Genomic DNA, 17,389 nt, shown 5'->3' on the forward strand with positions numbered 1-17,389 from the left:
TCGATCCTTGCTATTATTAGTCCCTTGTTGACCCCTATTAAATTCGTCGGGAACGCTCGACGTTCTTTCTTCCTTTCTCAGACTCATCGTTGTATCGATGTATTTACATAAACATTACCAGCTTTTCTTTTGTTCTTATTCTTTTTTCTTTTTTTTACGTTTTCTACTTTATTCTGTATATCGGAATCACTTAATTTTTCCCGTGAATTATGGAAAATATTAATCGAAATATTCTACCAACGTATTTATGATAACGCTCGTTGAAAAAATTTAAATTTATATTCCACGAAATGAAATTTCATTTTAAATAAAGTACAATTTATATATATATATATATACATATTAAAAACCGCCAATTCTAGAAACGTAATTTCTAAATAAATTATATTTCTATATTTTTGTATACGAAAATTTAAAAAAACAAAGAAAATTACATTTATCAATTGTGTGTTTCTCGAAATGAAAATAAAATGGTATCCAATGTCTAAACCACAAACGGTTTCTCGATGAAAGAAAGAAAGGAAGGAAGGAAGGAAGGAGTAAGGAAGGAAACGGCTAGCATCATTGGGTAACATCGTAGAAACCGAAGCGATACCAACCGAATTGCACATGTTCTTGTCTTCCATTTACCCTATAGCAACCGCAACGAAAATTCAACGTAACATGGCCATTCTGTATCGTGGGGTTATGATATATCTGTACCGATAACATTGGGAACACTCACCCTGAAGAAGACTGCCGATAAATCGATAGCTCGCCCAATCCGAGCAATGCAATGTTGATTTAATTTTCTGTGTTTGTAATATCACAAACAACTTTTACGTTGATCTTGCATTTAAGACACAAGTATACATTTTTTTTAAATAATACTGTTATAATATAAAACTCATTAATATTTTGATACAGAGTAAAATAATGTCAAGAAGTATAATAATGTACTCTAAAAAGGTAAACATAAAATATCATTTCTAAAAATATTATATGGAAGGAATAGCAGATATATGTGTGAATAAGTCAGAATATATGTATAAATACATTTTTAGGTCAACTCGTATATTGATATTGGTGTGAACGTGTAGAGAATATGGATATATGAGTGAAACGTTTGTTAAAAAGTGGCAAAGCATTAGAACAGTTTAAAGTTGCATCGAATTGGATAGTATCGCTTTGAATAGTATCAAGTCGTATAATATCGTGATTTATAATGTCACGTTGTATAGCTTCGTAAATTACCTATCATCTGTACATTATTCACCAACTTTTGATCTTTTATAATCTCGGAAAGAAAAAAATGTCACTGAAATTCATCAAGAATTTCAAACGACAAAATTCGATTCCTCTGATAATTGCGATTCGTCTCTTAGGAATATATTTTATTTTTTGCTTTTTTCCAAAACGACACGCAATGGGACACGATAGTGACTTGAGAAAACTAAGAGGTACTTTGCTTCTTATCGATCGAACTTCTCGACGCTTTACACAACGTCCATTATTCAAGTAAGTATTTCCGATGGAAGAACTTCCAAGCGAGTACGCTCAAGAAAGCTCATATTATCGTTCTATCGTTACTTATTTTTATATTCACTTCCTCATATAAGGTCCGACGTTGGTTGTTACGGTCATCACAAAAGAAGTATTTCGATATTGAACTGTAGCGAATCAATTCGTTCTTCGAGGACTTTCACGTACATTCACATGTACATATAACTCTTACATTTTATGGAAGCTCGCTTAGAAAGCGGTTTGAACTTTTCGCATCCGCTTATTACGACGTTAGCTTCGACTCGATGATGCCCTACTACCAACAGCCACGTCGTAAACTCGGCAAGTAAGCTCGACTCTTTTGTATCGGCCTCTCCGCGTTATGGACTTCTATGTTGGAGAATTTAACTTTTCCAGACTCCTTCTCCTTTTTTCTCATACCACCTTGAATCTACAAAGGGTTCCCTGAGAACGAGAAAAAGAGAGTATTCCAGCAAGAGCAAATGATTCGATAGAACCTTTTACATTACTTCATCTCTTTGCAAGAGTATAGACCCTTTAACAATGTAAAATACTTTGTCAATAAAAATCGATAACTCTCGGCATAATCTTAAACTTTTTCTTCTTTTTTTCTGTTTCTTATTTTCTTTGGATTTCTTCAGAATTTAAATTTCTATCCTAGTATTTCAAATTTTGTAAAAGTTCTACTCGCGATATAAAAATATGTTTATGATCGCTTTTTTTTTGTCTATCTTGTTTGAACTGTCCTCTTTCTTCGTCATTGTTCCACGTAGGTGGCAGAGATTCGCGTGAAGATAAACGATGCTTTATCAGAAGGATGTTTTCGCCGATCTAAAGGCGACGAAAGGGAGAGAGAAGAAAGAAAAAGAGTATTCCGACAATGGTATTTGCTACGGAAACCCAGATTTATAGTTCGTGGAGAAGACAGTGCAGAGGAAAAAAGAGCAAGAGGGTTTCCCCTAAGCGTTATAGGGATAAAGATGTACGTGTGTGGACAGGAATATAAATACTCGTAAAAGACGAAGAATTTTGCTTAAAGAGATATTATAATGCGTCGTTCAGAAATCTTTTTGTATAAAATATATGTATGTATTTACACCTATATAACTCGAAGAGGAATATAAAAGGACAAATTTTATTTTTATAGATTATTTGTATTTTAAATATTTTTACGACTTAATATTATAATATTTCATTTCGCATTCCGCAAAACTCTAAAACAGAGTACGTATGTAAGTGTGTTTTTGTGTGAGAGAAAGAGAGAAAGAGAAAGAGAGAAATATGTAAGTATGTATATTTCACCGACGAGATTTTACACTCAGGTGGTTCACCGAAGATGTACGTTCCGGTGGCTCGGAAATTTTGTCGTCGCTGAGAAAATGAACGGCGTTAATAAGAAATGCGTACGGGGGTACCACAGATCAGGCACGAATGAGAAAGCTCCTGAGAACGCTGGAGTTTCCGTGGCTTTTAAACGACTTCGCAAATATTCGGAAACGTTCGTGAAGATTTGCGACGTCGAGTAAACGAGCTTCGGTGCTTTTGTACGGTAACGAGAATGGAGAGAAAATATCGGCTGGATGCCGTGCATGATTTCTATCAATGACACAGTAGTTTTTCATTCTTTACAATTTTTTCTTTTTTTTTTTTTTTTATATCGCAGTTAAAGATATTGTTAAAAGAAAATTCGCAAATGCAAACAAAAGAATTTAAATTTTTTTAAAGAAATTAAAATTCGTTTCTCGAGATCGTTAAAAAGATTTCCTTTCTTGTATTATGAGATGGAGAGAGAAAGAGAGAGAGAGAGAATTGATAAGAAAAATATCTGGAAAAGAAAGGAACGAGAAGAGCGGAGAAGGAACTACGAGAGAACAATTAAATTCTATTCTTCGTATAATTAGATTGATTCGAAGCGAGATGTAAGGGTCCCAGTTTTTTTTTGTCTCTAACACACTGTCTTTCTCTCTTTCTCTCTCTTTCTCTCTCTCTCTTTCTCTTTCTTTCTTTCTCTCTCTTTCTCTCTCTCCCTTTCTTTATTTCTTTCTTTCTCGACATCAGTCGAAGAACGATCTCTCGCGTCAAAAGAAATTTCCTCTTATCGGCCACGATTCGCCATTCGAATCAAGAGGATGGAGAAGTAGGAGGAGTAGTAGACGGAAGATAGAGAATTCTATACGACAAGAGAAACGAGCCGGTCGTTACGGTGGAAATAGGAACGCCGCTCCCGGTATAGAAACGACGTTTGCCGGAACGTTTCATTGGAACAAATCGACGCCGATCTCCAGTAGGATCTCTAATATCGGGAGTGCAACCCTTAATATTTCTCCGTTTCGTGAAAACCGCTCTTTTCCACCCTCCTTCGAGCGTTCGTCTTGCTAACCCAACCCTATTCTCTTTCTTTCTCTTTCTCACCCCTTCAAAGAGATTCCCTACCTCTTTCAAAAACCACCACCTACCTCCCTGAAGTATTTTAAAACAAGACAATGGCCGCGATCTTCTTCGACTTTTCTCTCTGTGTATCTCTTTTCCGTACATGCGCTACGCCACTTATTCTACCCCTTTCTAGTCACTCTATTCTGATATCTACCACTCACCATCCCTAACACTTACATACTTTTCTCTTCTTCTTTGAGTTACTTCTTTGTTCCTCCGGTACCTTGTCTTTGGCGAAAGTAAGCGTAATAACCAAAGCCCCGTAGGAAACGATAAAGATACAACTATGAAGTGAAGACACCGAATAGAAGGGTGAATTTAAGAGGAGACAGGGATGTTACTTGGGTTCGTTGATACACTATCATTTATCGTGCAAACTCGACATTTTACAACGATCCTCCAAATATCACGTCGTCTCGATATATTCTCTATTCTCCTTTTCATTATATTATTCTTTCGAAAAGCGATTTATTTGAACTTTTTATCTGAATTTTCTAATTCCACTCATTCTAGTAGACTTTTTATTTAATTTTTAAATCAAATAAGTGGACTTTGGAGATTTGTTTCTTTACTTTCACGTATTAACGATAGAGACAATGAAGGGTATAATGAGGTATCTCTTTCTCTCTCTATCTCGTTTTCGAAACGTGTGTACACGAACGAATGGTCGAATGATTTCAAAGGTGATGTTCGAAAATAGAAATGCTTTGATCGCAACGAAAGTAAGAGAGGGTAAAAAAGAAGGAGTAAAAGGTCTACCCCTTTGTGGACCATGCCCCAAACGATCGTTTCGTCGAAGATGAGAAAATCTAATGCAGTCTATGAAGGAAAATGAGATTGTTGCCGGTGGCTCTGCTGGTGGTTGTGCCGCTGGCTCATTGGTTCGATCGTTTCTACTCTTCACGGATAAATCGAGCCTGTTCGAAGTGTCTTTCGTGATCGATCACCCTGCTTCCGTACTATCCTCAGCTTTAGTGCACCTTGCTAAACTCAATGCGGCTGGTTACCTTAGCAGTTAATTAGTCACTCCTTGGTATTACGTAGCATCTATGTCGGTCCGTTTTACCATCGTTAATTACTGTCCCTTCCCTTCCTCTTCTTTTCTTCCTCTTTTTTCTTTTTTGTTTTTTTTTGTTGTTTTTTTTTTGTTTGTTTTTTTTTCTTTTTTCTTGTTATCCTCGAGTTTATACAGTCTAACCCGACGTGATAATTTTCAAGAAGTAAAGAATTTTTTCATGCTTATGGATTTTCTTCTCCTTTTATTCTTCTTTTCCTTCTTTTTATTTCTTTTTTCTTATAAAAAAAATACTGAACGATAATTCTTTATCGATTAAATTTATTGAAAATTATATTGAAATCATTGTAGTACTTTTTAGGATTATACGGATATTCCCAATAAATGACTCGAATACGTAATAAACATTTTCAAATAATTTTTTTAGTACAAATAAAAGGAAGGATATATAATAAAACGATAATTTATACTTTGATAGGTTAGATGAAAGTAAAGAAAAAAAGAATGTCGTTTGATAGAGAAATCAAAAGAACAAAAAAGAATGGCGTTTCACGTTGAACGCCTACATAATATAATCTCTCTATGCGATTATTTTTTTTAAATTCTAAGGATAAATATTATCAAAAATTGAATAGAATTTTATACAAACAAAATGAAACAGCTTTATTGAAAAATTATATTCAGGTATCTATATATATACTTATATCTGATATAAGATATAAGGTATATATTTATATCTTATATCATTTTATATTCTTACTATAGAAAAAACTAAATCTTTATTAATTAAGTATGTTTAAACACGATTAAGAAGTTTAAAATATTTTAGGAACGTTGTCTTTTTTACATTCTATGTATTTACGTTTATTTTTTTCTCATACTTAATATTTTCTTCGCTGAAGGTTAAAAATGTATAAGTTAAGGACTCACTTAGAATAGAAAGTAAACCGATATCTTTTTAGTATTTACCAAAAGATCACTATTATATCGCACCGTTACCGATATCCCATAACTCTTAGAAACTCAGGTTACTCATACACTCACTTAATACTGTTGGAAATGTGAATAATTCGAGAGATTTAAAATTTATAAAAATAAAGGAATAAATAAGGAAAGAATAAAAGAAAGAATAGAAATTGACCAGCTCAAATTACGTCTTGTACATTTTCATAATAACTCTAGATCATTATGGCACAAATGTAATTGTTTTTTAACCTATTTAAATCACACATAAGTTAATGAGAAAGTAAATAACAATATATTTTTGTGAAATATATAACAAAGAAATTATTCAACACGTAGAAAATAGTTCTCAAAGTTATTGTACATTAAAAATATATAAATGAGCCATGTTTTAAAAATGAACTTATTTATAAAACTTGTATTTAACGTAATTGCATACAATTTTTTTTCTAGTTATGATATTAAAATAAAAACAAATTATTTCGAAATTATCTTTAAGAATATACTGTGAAAATAATTATATTGCAAAAAAGGCTAACTATTTACAGAAATTTTCATAAATAAAATTTTTTATCATAATTTAAATATATATATATATAAATTCTAGGAATAATAAGGTAACGAAATCGCTTGTTCACCGAGAATACATTTTTACGTCATTCGAAATATGATTTTCACTTAAGGCAGAGGAAGCATTCTTGCGGACGAATGGTAGAAAATAAGATGAAGTGCCAAGGATGGAGGAGAAACGGGCATGACGCGTACTTATGCACGCTATCACAGTGCAATCGACATGCCGCAATTGTCCTGGAATTTTTGCTCGTTTGCGTTGAGAGCTTCTTGGATGCTTCGCTGCTTTTGCCGTTACGTTGGTCGTCCTCGCTTTTCTACGAGAATTTTCTTCTTCTGATAGAGACATGGAAAGAGGACGAAGAGGAGGGTGAAGAAATTCTGTGATATGAGATGAGAGAGATGTGAAAGCAGTGGTGGATAACAGGAACCACGTTTACTGAGAGACCAGGGCTCTTGAATCGTAAGGACCAAAGGATAGAGAAAAACGAAAAAGAAAATTCGGTTGAAAAAGTAAATAGTTCGAAAACAATTTGTATATGTAAATTTATTTATTTATTCTTACATCAGATATGTCGTTGCTCATAACAATTTGATTAATCTATAAATTTATTATGAATTATTAAAGCGATTATAAACGAAGATTGAAAATTGTGGAATGAATTATTTTCTAATGAAAATATTTGGTCCTTTTAATGGCTCAGATTAAAAGAGAGAAAGAAAAGATCAAAGAGAGAAGGAAACATGAATTCGAAAATGATTTGCCAATTAAAATTGATTTATTTATTTTTTTTTTAATGGATTATATTACTACTTAAAATAATCTGATCACTCTATAAATTTATTATGCATTAATTAAGCGATTATGAGAAGTATCTGATAAAATGGAATGAACTATGTTCTAATGAAAAAAGCTTAAGCTTCGAGCGAGCACTCGATTTTCTGTGATTAAACTTGGAATACTCTATGCATTATAACTGCGATTTAATCTATGGTAAACGGCTGGAAAATTTCAGGACTTAGATCGTGTACTCTACAAACTATCGACGAACTTTAAAGCTTTGGAAGTTTAGCGTTAGCACTTAGAAGACGTCTTTTCACCGCAAAATTTTAAAAAACGGAATTTCTTATTTCTGGAACTTTGCCGTTAGTACGATTAGAAATTTGACAGGAAAGTGAATTTTTTTCAGAAGGAGAAAGGAGAAAAAGGGAAAAATAAATTAAATGAAAATGTTGTTTAGAAGTTCGAAGTACTTGTCAAAAATTAAAATCTCGTTCGTTTTCCAAGTTCACTGGGAATGTACGTCTGTATATGTGTGTGGGTGTATGTATGTATGTATATATATGTATTTATATCTATATCATATAAAATGAATGAAAATCTCGGTCATTTAGGGAGAATAATATTTATTCGAAGAGGGAATAATTAAGAAAAAGAGGGAGCAAATGGATTCGAAGTTGTAAGATCGAAGAAAAGTTTACGAAGAGTCTGAACGGTGCTGATTGCTGCTACCCTTCTTGAGTTTTGACTCTACTTAAAATGATCAATGCTACCCTTTCTCAATTAATTACGTATTACTTAATAATGTTAAAGAAATTAATCTTTCATCCGACAATATTAATTTCTTTTGATATTTATTTAAAAAATTTTCCCACAGATATTTCCAATACATACTTTTCTGCAAATTTTACTTCGACTTTCGATAAATTGTTATAGCAAAATATTGGAATAATGAAACGTCTGGTATCTATGGAATCCTTTCAAACGTCGGCAATGATAGTCCAATCAGCTGACCGAAGTCACGTTAGGTATTCATACCTTCCAGAGAAATTCGAATCGCTTCGTGAATAGGAAACGTTTTCGAAAGCTCTTGGATATCCTTCCTTGAATGATCCTTTGAAATTTATCAAATTTTCAAACGATCTAATAGAGGTATAAACGATAAAGAATTTTATAGACAATTTGTTTGTACAAAAGATAACGATGTTTTCAGAAAATCATTTTTATTACGGATTCAATGTTTGGAATATGAAAGTTTCTTGCTATGAAAATATAATATATATATATATATATACATATATATATATATATATATATATATATATATATATATATATATATATATTTAATACTATTGACGAGACCAAAAACCTTATAAAAACGCATTCTCTTTCATACGTGCAAGATTCGAGCACCATTTCTTCTTTCCTTTCATCCTTCCTTCCTTCCTTCCTTCCTTCCTTCCGGCACCGGATGGAAGGGACGGTAAAAGCATTCTTCCAACGTCCGCCATAGTTCTTCACCACACAAATTTCTTCACTCCAGGACAAATTTTTTCACTCCTAATTCCGTATAAACGAATTCCATGAAAATTAATTAAAGAGAGAAAGAATCCATGGATTCTTCACAATTAAGTTCTTTTTTTTCTTATTCATTCATTAATTCATTCATTTTTATGTATGTCTATTATAGCAGCTTTTATCATACTATGATTACCATTATAAGAATTAAAAGCTCGTTTATTATATTATTTTTCTTTCAATTGGCAGCATAAGTTTTTTTTTCTTTTTATATTCTTTCAATATTATTTTCAAAGCTCTTTATATCATACTGTATTATTTTAAATTTTGAAGAATGTAGTCATATAATTACTTTTCTCTTAATCGAATCGAATGGCCGCGAACTTTTAACCTGGTTGCGAATCTATTTCGAAGCTCGTTTTGTTTTCTTAAAGGATCCCAATCATTGCGACGTTTTCGTTTATTTTTGGATACGTCTGATATTTATTTTGAGATATATAAGAAAATGGAGTGAATCATGAGAAAAGGACGAACGGCCTTGATTTTTACTTAAAAATGTTCCTATCTTCTCATAGTATAAATATTTTTTCTGTCGAGTTGAATCGATTCAAGCGATGTACGATAAAGATTCGATTGTTTCTATCTCATTTTGTTTATTATGTATTTAACAACTTGATTTTTCAGTGGTAGCAATCGAGTTTTTTTTTAACAAATCAGACAAGAGCTTTTCGATGTTTGTAGGTCATGTTTGAGAACATGTAGAATAACCTAGTTGTTTCCAGAACGAGTGTAAAAGGAAGAAAAGGATAGAAGATAGCTTTGATGATTCCAATCGTAGATACGTATGTAAGTGTGTGTGTGTATATGTGCATTGAAATTCTTGACTGGAGTTGATACGAGCAAGAAATTTTTGTTTGCGTTAAAAAGAGGAATTCTTTAGCTCGTGAAAAATCTTCCTTCGTGAGTTGCCTCACCCTCTGGCGTCGCGACAATGGCGTCTATCCACACGGCATCCTCTTTTCAACCCTTCGAGCATCCTATTCGTCCCGGAGCGACTCACAGCATTCTTAATTTCACGAAAAACCACTCTCACCGTCACGTTCGACCTCATTTCACGAAAACGGCCGCGATCACGTACCGGCTGTTTCAAAACGAGGGCCGTTTAAGATTAAACATTGCTAAGAAAGTTGTATAATTTAATTGAACTCTTCGCGTTTAGAAAGAGTATTCTGGCACTTGTCGACAATTCAGAATATAGAAAGACTATATTGTTATTTATTGTCCTATAAGGAAAAGAGTAAAAATACATTTCTTCTAAAGGAAGAACATTCTCTTCGTTCTTATTATCCTTGTCCTCATCGTTTGAGTGGAAGAGACGGTACATACACAACGCAGAAAATTTACAGCAATTTGGAGAGCACTTCCGGCATGTTTGCTCGACTCCGAAAGGTTCGACAAGCGGAAACTTCATCTGCTTTTCGTATGGCTGCCTGGCTGACTGACTGTTTGGTTAGCAGCTTGTCCGTTTGAATATCTGGTTAGGAGAAGAGATTCTGTGGGAGATGTGCATGCGTTCACAAGAACGCCCATCAAATTTCTTGCCCTTTAACAGGCATCAGCTAAGGGAAGAAAAGGATAGAAATACGAACGAAAAGAACCCTCTTACCTAACTCTTCGACTTTAGCAATCTTTGATGCTTTTATCGTTTCGGAAGCCACGTCATATTTACTTATTCATCGACAAAAATTTATCTAGCTTGCATTAGACACCGAGATCTTTTTAACAACAGGTATATAGGATTTTATATAAACAGATAATTTATTAAAGAAAATAAACATACAAAAATTGTTATTTATTATTTTCATCTAATGCTTAGATAATAACCTTTCGCAATCTCCATGCCAAAATATGACAATTTGCATTCCATAGTACGCTATGCGAAATTATGTGAGCTATACTTTATTTTGGCATTCCTACATTTCGTTCTTTCATGACATGTAAATTTATACATACTTATGTAATATACATACCATTACTTATATATATATATATATATATATATATATTTATTTATTTATTTTTACCCGTACTTTACTCCTAATTACTCATACACACGTAGAAATACTGTCGGAATAATTTTTTCGACTTATTTATTTTAATTTACCTGGATTTAACGATCGAAAATTCTTGTTCGCAATCGTTGAAAAAACGTATCGAATTTGAACACATCCCATGCGTTATTTTGGGAACTATCGAAAATCCTGACCGTGTTTGATGATTATCGAGCCGATCGGCCACGTCGAGAGCGCCCGCCCTCGAAATCTCGCTAAGGTAAATCCTCTTTCGCAAGCGCCGAAACGGTTCGTTAGCCTCGACCGTTTGTTGGTGTTACTTAATCTCGAGCTTACTGAACAAAAACATGAGCACATTAAGCGGCCTGAAGTAGTAGCGAGGGGTGTAGTAATAGCCAAACAAGACTCGTACGGACGACTTGCATCTATGAGGATAAAACAAGAGCTTCGGTTAAGCTCGTCGAGAGGCTTTGTGAACCGATTGAAAAAGCTCCATGGGTAACGCGAAGAGTAGGAAAAGGAGCTTTCATTTTTGACAAATATTTCATTTCTCACGTTATTTCTATTATTATTATCATTATTATTATTATTATTATTATTATTATTATTATTATTATTATTATTATAGGAAATTTATCAATTAACTTTATTGATGATAATAGTGCTGTTCGACGGCTAGAAAAACATTCTTGGGTCGGGATGAGCTTGTCTTATTCATGGAGGTTGTCGTGTGTGTTGTAAAATCACGAGAGAGGGAAGTAAGAGAACGAGGGAAAGAGAGGCGCCGAGACGTCTCGACGCCGGTTTGGTCGTCGGTTTATCGGCGTCGTCTTCACAGCCTCTCTTTTCTCTCTCTCTTTCTCTCTTTCTCTCTCTCTCTCTCTCTCTCTCTCTCTCTTTTCATCCTTTATATCTGTATACATATACTCGTGTATTCTCTCTTATACACATACGCAGACACGAGCGTCCCGTACCATAGCATTCTCGTGTTTCCCTATCGATCCTTTCGACTCTCTGTCCTTTGCCAAGCCAGCAAAGAGTCATCTCTTTCTATCTCAGGCCGCTGTTTTCCGAGTTTGCACCAAATAGACGTCGTCTCGATTAAGTAGACCGTTTCGAGATTATCACTTGGAAAAACGGGGGTACATAACATTGTCCTCGGTTCGTTTCCGAGTATAGTATATGCAAACTTCTGAATTTTCTTAGAAGATAATTCAATATTATTATAGAACTTCTTGTCCAGCAGTTCATTAACTCAGAAGTTATTAAATAAAGATACAATTGAAAAAAAAAAACTGTTAGGATTTTATTAATAAATATATGGATTTATCGATACATAAGTATTTCAATAAACAGTTTAGGTCACATTGATAAATAAACGGATCATAATAAACATTACTTTATACTTGTAACAGAAGAAAAGATCGAAGCTTCATTTCACTTTAAACATTCGTCTTGTTAACACACATACGTAATTTACTGTCTTCAATTATAAAAGATATAAAATTTTTAAATAGATTAGCGCTTTATAAATCTTGTCTATGTCAATAATTACTTATATTATATTATATTAAGTATAATTCATACTTAAAAAAAAAAAAAATAAATTGGTAACTTCAGATATGAACTAATAATTAAATTTACTAATAATTACAAAAAAAAATATATAAATGTGTAACTTCAAAGTTACATGACGATAAATATAAATTATTTTTAGTCAAACGGAAAGTTTGAAATTTATCATAATGACTCTTTTATTAGGAAACAAAATAGAGAAATTTAGAATGGCGGATGAGCGTGGTAATACATTTTCATATTTCGGTTAACATTTCGATGTTATGATACTACAGTCAACATTCTCATTCGTCATAAACGCTTTTGCGGAATGTGACGATAGAGCGAATATAAAGCAGATAGCGAAGAGGGGAGGAGCGGGAGAAATGAAATTCCTACGGGAAAGTGATATTGTGTATATTATATGGTATATTGCCGTTTCTCATGTGACTCGTTGACTTGGCCGAATAACCACTACCTTCATCCGTAGATAACTTTTGTATAAGTTAGTTTCTAATATTTCAATATGTCGATTGCAATTTATTTCCTTTTATATGTACCCATCCGAGTGTAGAATTTATCAAAAAACAGAAAAAGAAAAAAGAAATAAAAAGCCAAGAATAGGTCTAAATAAATTTAAAAGAATGCTTTTTCAATCATACCTGACTTTTGTGATTTTCTTATTATTTGTTTTACTTTTCTATTTTTCTTATTTTCTTTTCGAAATATTCTCAGAATCATAAGGGATACGTTCACGAGATTAAAATGCTTTTCTTCGCTCCGTATTCCCAAGAGAGGCGTATTTCATTTTCATTTTGAAGAAGAGCGAAGGCGCCACAACGTACGTGCGTGTACGAAGTACAATGTTAAAGTAAGAAAAAGAAGGGGAAAGAGAAGGATGGAAAAAAATGAAAGTTTTCCCATCGTTCGTCCTTTCGTCCTACCACGTTTATTCCCACTGCGATCGTTTGACGTTCGACCGAAAGGAAAGAAAATTATGCTTTCTTTATAAATCTTTTTGTCTCTTATAACCTGAAAACACAAGCAATACAACAATCCTTCTCTTCCTTTCTCGTCCTTGCTGATAAAAATCATGAAACAAATGAATATTTTTAAGTATTATATACTCGAGAGTTTCTTTCGAAAAATCAAAAACAAGATAGTTGAGCGATCTCTGTGAATTCGTTTCGATATTTATAAAAAAAAAAGTTCGTTTCTTTCTTTTTATATTCTGAATTTTTAATATTAATATATAATGAAATAATTGAACGTTATTTGTGACATAGGATATTTGTCAACGTGAAATATTTTTATATAAAATAGATTATTAATTTGTTATTATATAAGTGTATATTTTATTTATTGAAATATCATTATTTTATTAATTATTTATATAAGAAATTACTTCATGTTCGATATTTATATCCTATGCCATAAATTATAACACATTATATCGTATAATGGAAAACAAGAAAGAAACTTGAAATATAAAGAATAGATTTTATTTCTTTAATTTTTCTTATCTTATATCTAATTCATTCTTTTTTATTTCTAGATTATAGAAGAATTGTTTTGATCGCTGATCGTTGATCACCGAGCAGCAAAAAATGGCGGCTTTTGTGGCAAAGCAGATGGTCGGCAACAAGCTGAATGCTGTTAAAGGTAAATGATTTTACATTTAATATATATATATATATGTGTATATATATATATATATATATATATATATATATATATGTGTATATATATTATATATAAAGAATAAAAAATTGAATTTTTGTCTAAAAAAAAGAAAATATACTATTCCAATTTTTTGATAGAACTTCGTTATAGAGAAAAATATCATCGTCTATGTAAATAACCGAACGAAAAATATTTTCTTCGTTAAAAATTCGAAAGGGAATTCGGCCAGAGATAATAGGCATGAAGTTGACCGAGAAAGGCAAACGAAATGGTTCCATTTCCGAGGTACGTGATTCATCGAGCGAACTCGTCCGATCGTGGTGAAGCGTGGAACGTTTTCCAGAATGCGTTGTGCGGATAAAACGCTGGCGTAGAGCTCGCACGATATGGCGATTCGTAGGATGCTTCACGAAAATTCTTTGGTAAAACCACTTTCGGAAATTTTGTTTGCTTTACGAGATATCTATATTTTCTTCTTTTTGAATATTCGAACAATCGATCAAACTTTATTTCATTAAGGAAATGGCCTAAGTAATATATGATAATGTTTCTTAATCCATGGATCGCGTTAAATTTTTAATGCGTCATTGTTGAAATGATAATCGTTATCTTACATATAAGCTCAAAAAGTGAATAATTTATAAGAGTTTTTCAGAAAGTTTTCATAAAACATTTTTGCAAGTTCGTGGAAAACTGCAATAACAGTCGTTATCTTTAATATAATATAAAATGATATTAGTATAGCGGGTACTTAAAAATTGTATTTATATTATAAACATTTAAACTGCGATATCATTACAAATATATTGATTTGCACGACAAAAAGGTTGAAAAATATTGACATATAAATATTTTATTCTTGTGTAAATTTATTTCGTACGTAAAATTTCATATATCAACATATATATATATATATAGGTTTTTATTAACAAAAAAATATGAAAAGATAGTGACGAATAAAAATCTATAGCTTCAGTTAACATAAAAAAAGCGCGTTTTATTCTCTTGAGTTCCTAATTGTGAATAACTGCAATTGCTCTCACGTTCTTGCTCTTTTTTTATTTTTTTTTTTCTTTCTTTCCTCGCGTTCTATCGATTTTTACATATATGCACTTACATATGTTAAAAATAAAATATATCTATATAATAAAAAAAATTATATATATTATTAAATAAAAAATAATATACATTTCTTTTATTTTTCAATACAAATATATATATAATCAATGACTTCAACTTTGATAGATTTTTTACTTAGTTCACTTGCATTAATAAAAATACAATAATTAAAAATACAAAATACAATTATCGGCATAAATAAGTAGGAAAATTGCTTTTTCTTTTCTTCATATTCATTTATTCCCTTCTCAAACAATACGTTATCGATACGTCGTTAAAACCCAAACTACCGACAATATTGCGAATCGCAAAAAGGAATCGATAGAAAGAGGAGAAAAAACTCACTGCGGAATTTCTTCTTCCCCCTGCCGGATGTCCGCTGAACATAGGTTGAACCTTTTTTCGAGGAAACGTGACTTCCGGCAAATTTGTTTCGTGTTCGTTCCGTCGGATCGAAAACCGTTACCGTTTGATGGGATGGAATAAAACGTGTTTCATTAATTCCTTGAAAATATAAGTTTGAGTTTTACGTATTAGATTATTAATACATATTTTACGTATTTTACGTACGACTATTTACATATTAAATTATATGAAATCCGTTAAGTTTAATTATTTCATCGAATTAATTAATTACACTTTAATTACGATCGGACAAAATATAACTCAAGGAAAAAATTTCTATACTTTCAATAACTATTAATGAATATTATCGTCTACAAAAATAAAGGAAAAGAAACGTATTGTTATTGAATATTAAAATAACGAAGAATTCTCTAAAGCGATTTAACCGAATATACGATAATTGTGTCTCGAAATCAATAGCGCATGAAATACGTGGGCGGTCGTGGTTTAAGCGGGATACCCTTCTTGTTTCGCCTAACTTTGACGTGTATGCGAATTACCAACGAATATTCATCGACATTCTATAAGCGTTTAATATGAACAAGAGGCAATTTGATGCGCTTACGCGAATACAAGAGGAAGAAAGTCGTCTAGGGAGATTACGAAAGTCGAAGAAGGATAGTTATTTGCTTAAGCAAGTTTACTCGACCAGAAAAGCGATAATCGTGGATAATCGGTTTCAATGTAGCCACACACGTGTGTACTCTTCGAAATAGGACGTCTCGAAAATTGAAAAGTCGATAATTGATACGACAGTAATAATCTGCTCGATATGACCAGTAGTAGGATCAATGTATAATCGGACACAAAGATTATATTCATAATAATCGGATTTTGATAAGAAAAAAGAAAGCCATTATTATGGAATCATTTTCTCTGAATCAACAAGCATATAAATAACTATTTATCAATTTCAAATAACATTGTAAAATTAATGGCACGACATACAATACGTACATTTTAATTTATTTAAAATTTTAATTTAAATATCCTTTGCTATACTATGAAAATTCAAAACAAATAAAAAATTATTTCACTCGGCGATTGTTATTGATTTAATCTGTAGATAACGTCAAAGGGAAGGCGAATATTGCGATCCATTCGACGAGAGAATATTTTTCAGTATATGCATACCTCTACGTACATAGATCTCAACTCCATTTTCGAAACGAACTCCGAAAATTCCGTTGGTAACTATTGATATGTGTTCCGTGTCCAAATGTGAGAGAAAGACAGAAAGAGAGAGAAATAGAGAGAGAGAGAGAGAGAGAGAGAGAGAGAGAGAGAGAGAGAGAGAGAGAGAGAGAGAGAGAGAGAGAGAGAGAGAGGTCACCGGCAATAAAACTTGCGTCATTAAGGAAAAGTTTTAGCTTCTGCAAGCGTCGAAGCGAGAAAAGCGTATCGCAGGGAATCGGTAATGGGAAAGGACGAGTAAATGGGGACCTTCGTCAAACTGAGAAGCCGATTTTTGCCTGAAATCTTTCCAGGCTTGCTCAGAGATCTTAACTCTCTTGAACACGATCGATCCGTTCCTGTCTACTCACTCTCTCATACCTCCCCTTTTTCCCTACCCTTTTATTCTCCTCTCCTCTCCTCTCCATTCTTTTCTTTTTCTACGAGCCCTTATCTAACTCGTCCCTACTTTCGATTTCGTGTCCCTTGACCGTACGAGTCCTCCCTTCATTTTTTTTTTCTTTTTTTTTCATTTCTCGATCTACATAACACATTCCATCACTTACCAGGATGATATTTCAATGTCCACTTACATACA

At 32.6% G+C, this 17,389-nt stretch overlaps 1 protein-coding gene across 3 annotated transcripts in view; it reads left to right on the forward strand.

Moving 5' to 3' along the window:
- The window catches only part of LOC124432823 (complexin), a 243,300-nt gene that overhangs the window by 72,132 nt on the left and 153,779 nt on the right, over positions 1-17,389 (forward strand). For all 3 annotated transcript variants that reach the window (XM_046982099.1, XM_046982098.1, XM_046982100.1), the window contains exon 3: positions 13,967-14,073. In XM_046982099.1, the coding sequence (XP_046838055.1) occupies positions 14,019-14,073 (55 nt within the window). In that variant the 5' untranslated portion in view covers positions 13,967-14,018. The remainder of the gene's footprint in view (positions 1-13,966; positions 14,074-17,389) is intronic.

This window comes from Vespa crabro, chromosome 1 (genome assembly GCF_910589235.1).
Source record: "Vespa crabro chromosome 1, iyVesCrab1.2, whole genome shotgun sequence".
Classification (NCBI taxonomy): Eukaryota; Metazoa; Arthropoda; class Insecta; order Hymenoptera; family Vespidae; genus Vespa; species Vespa crabro.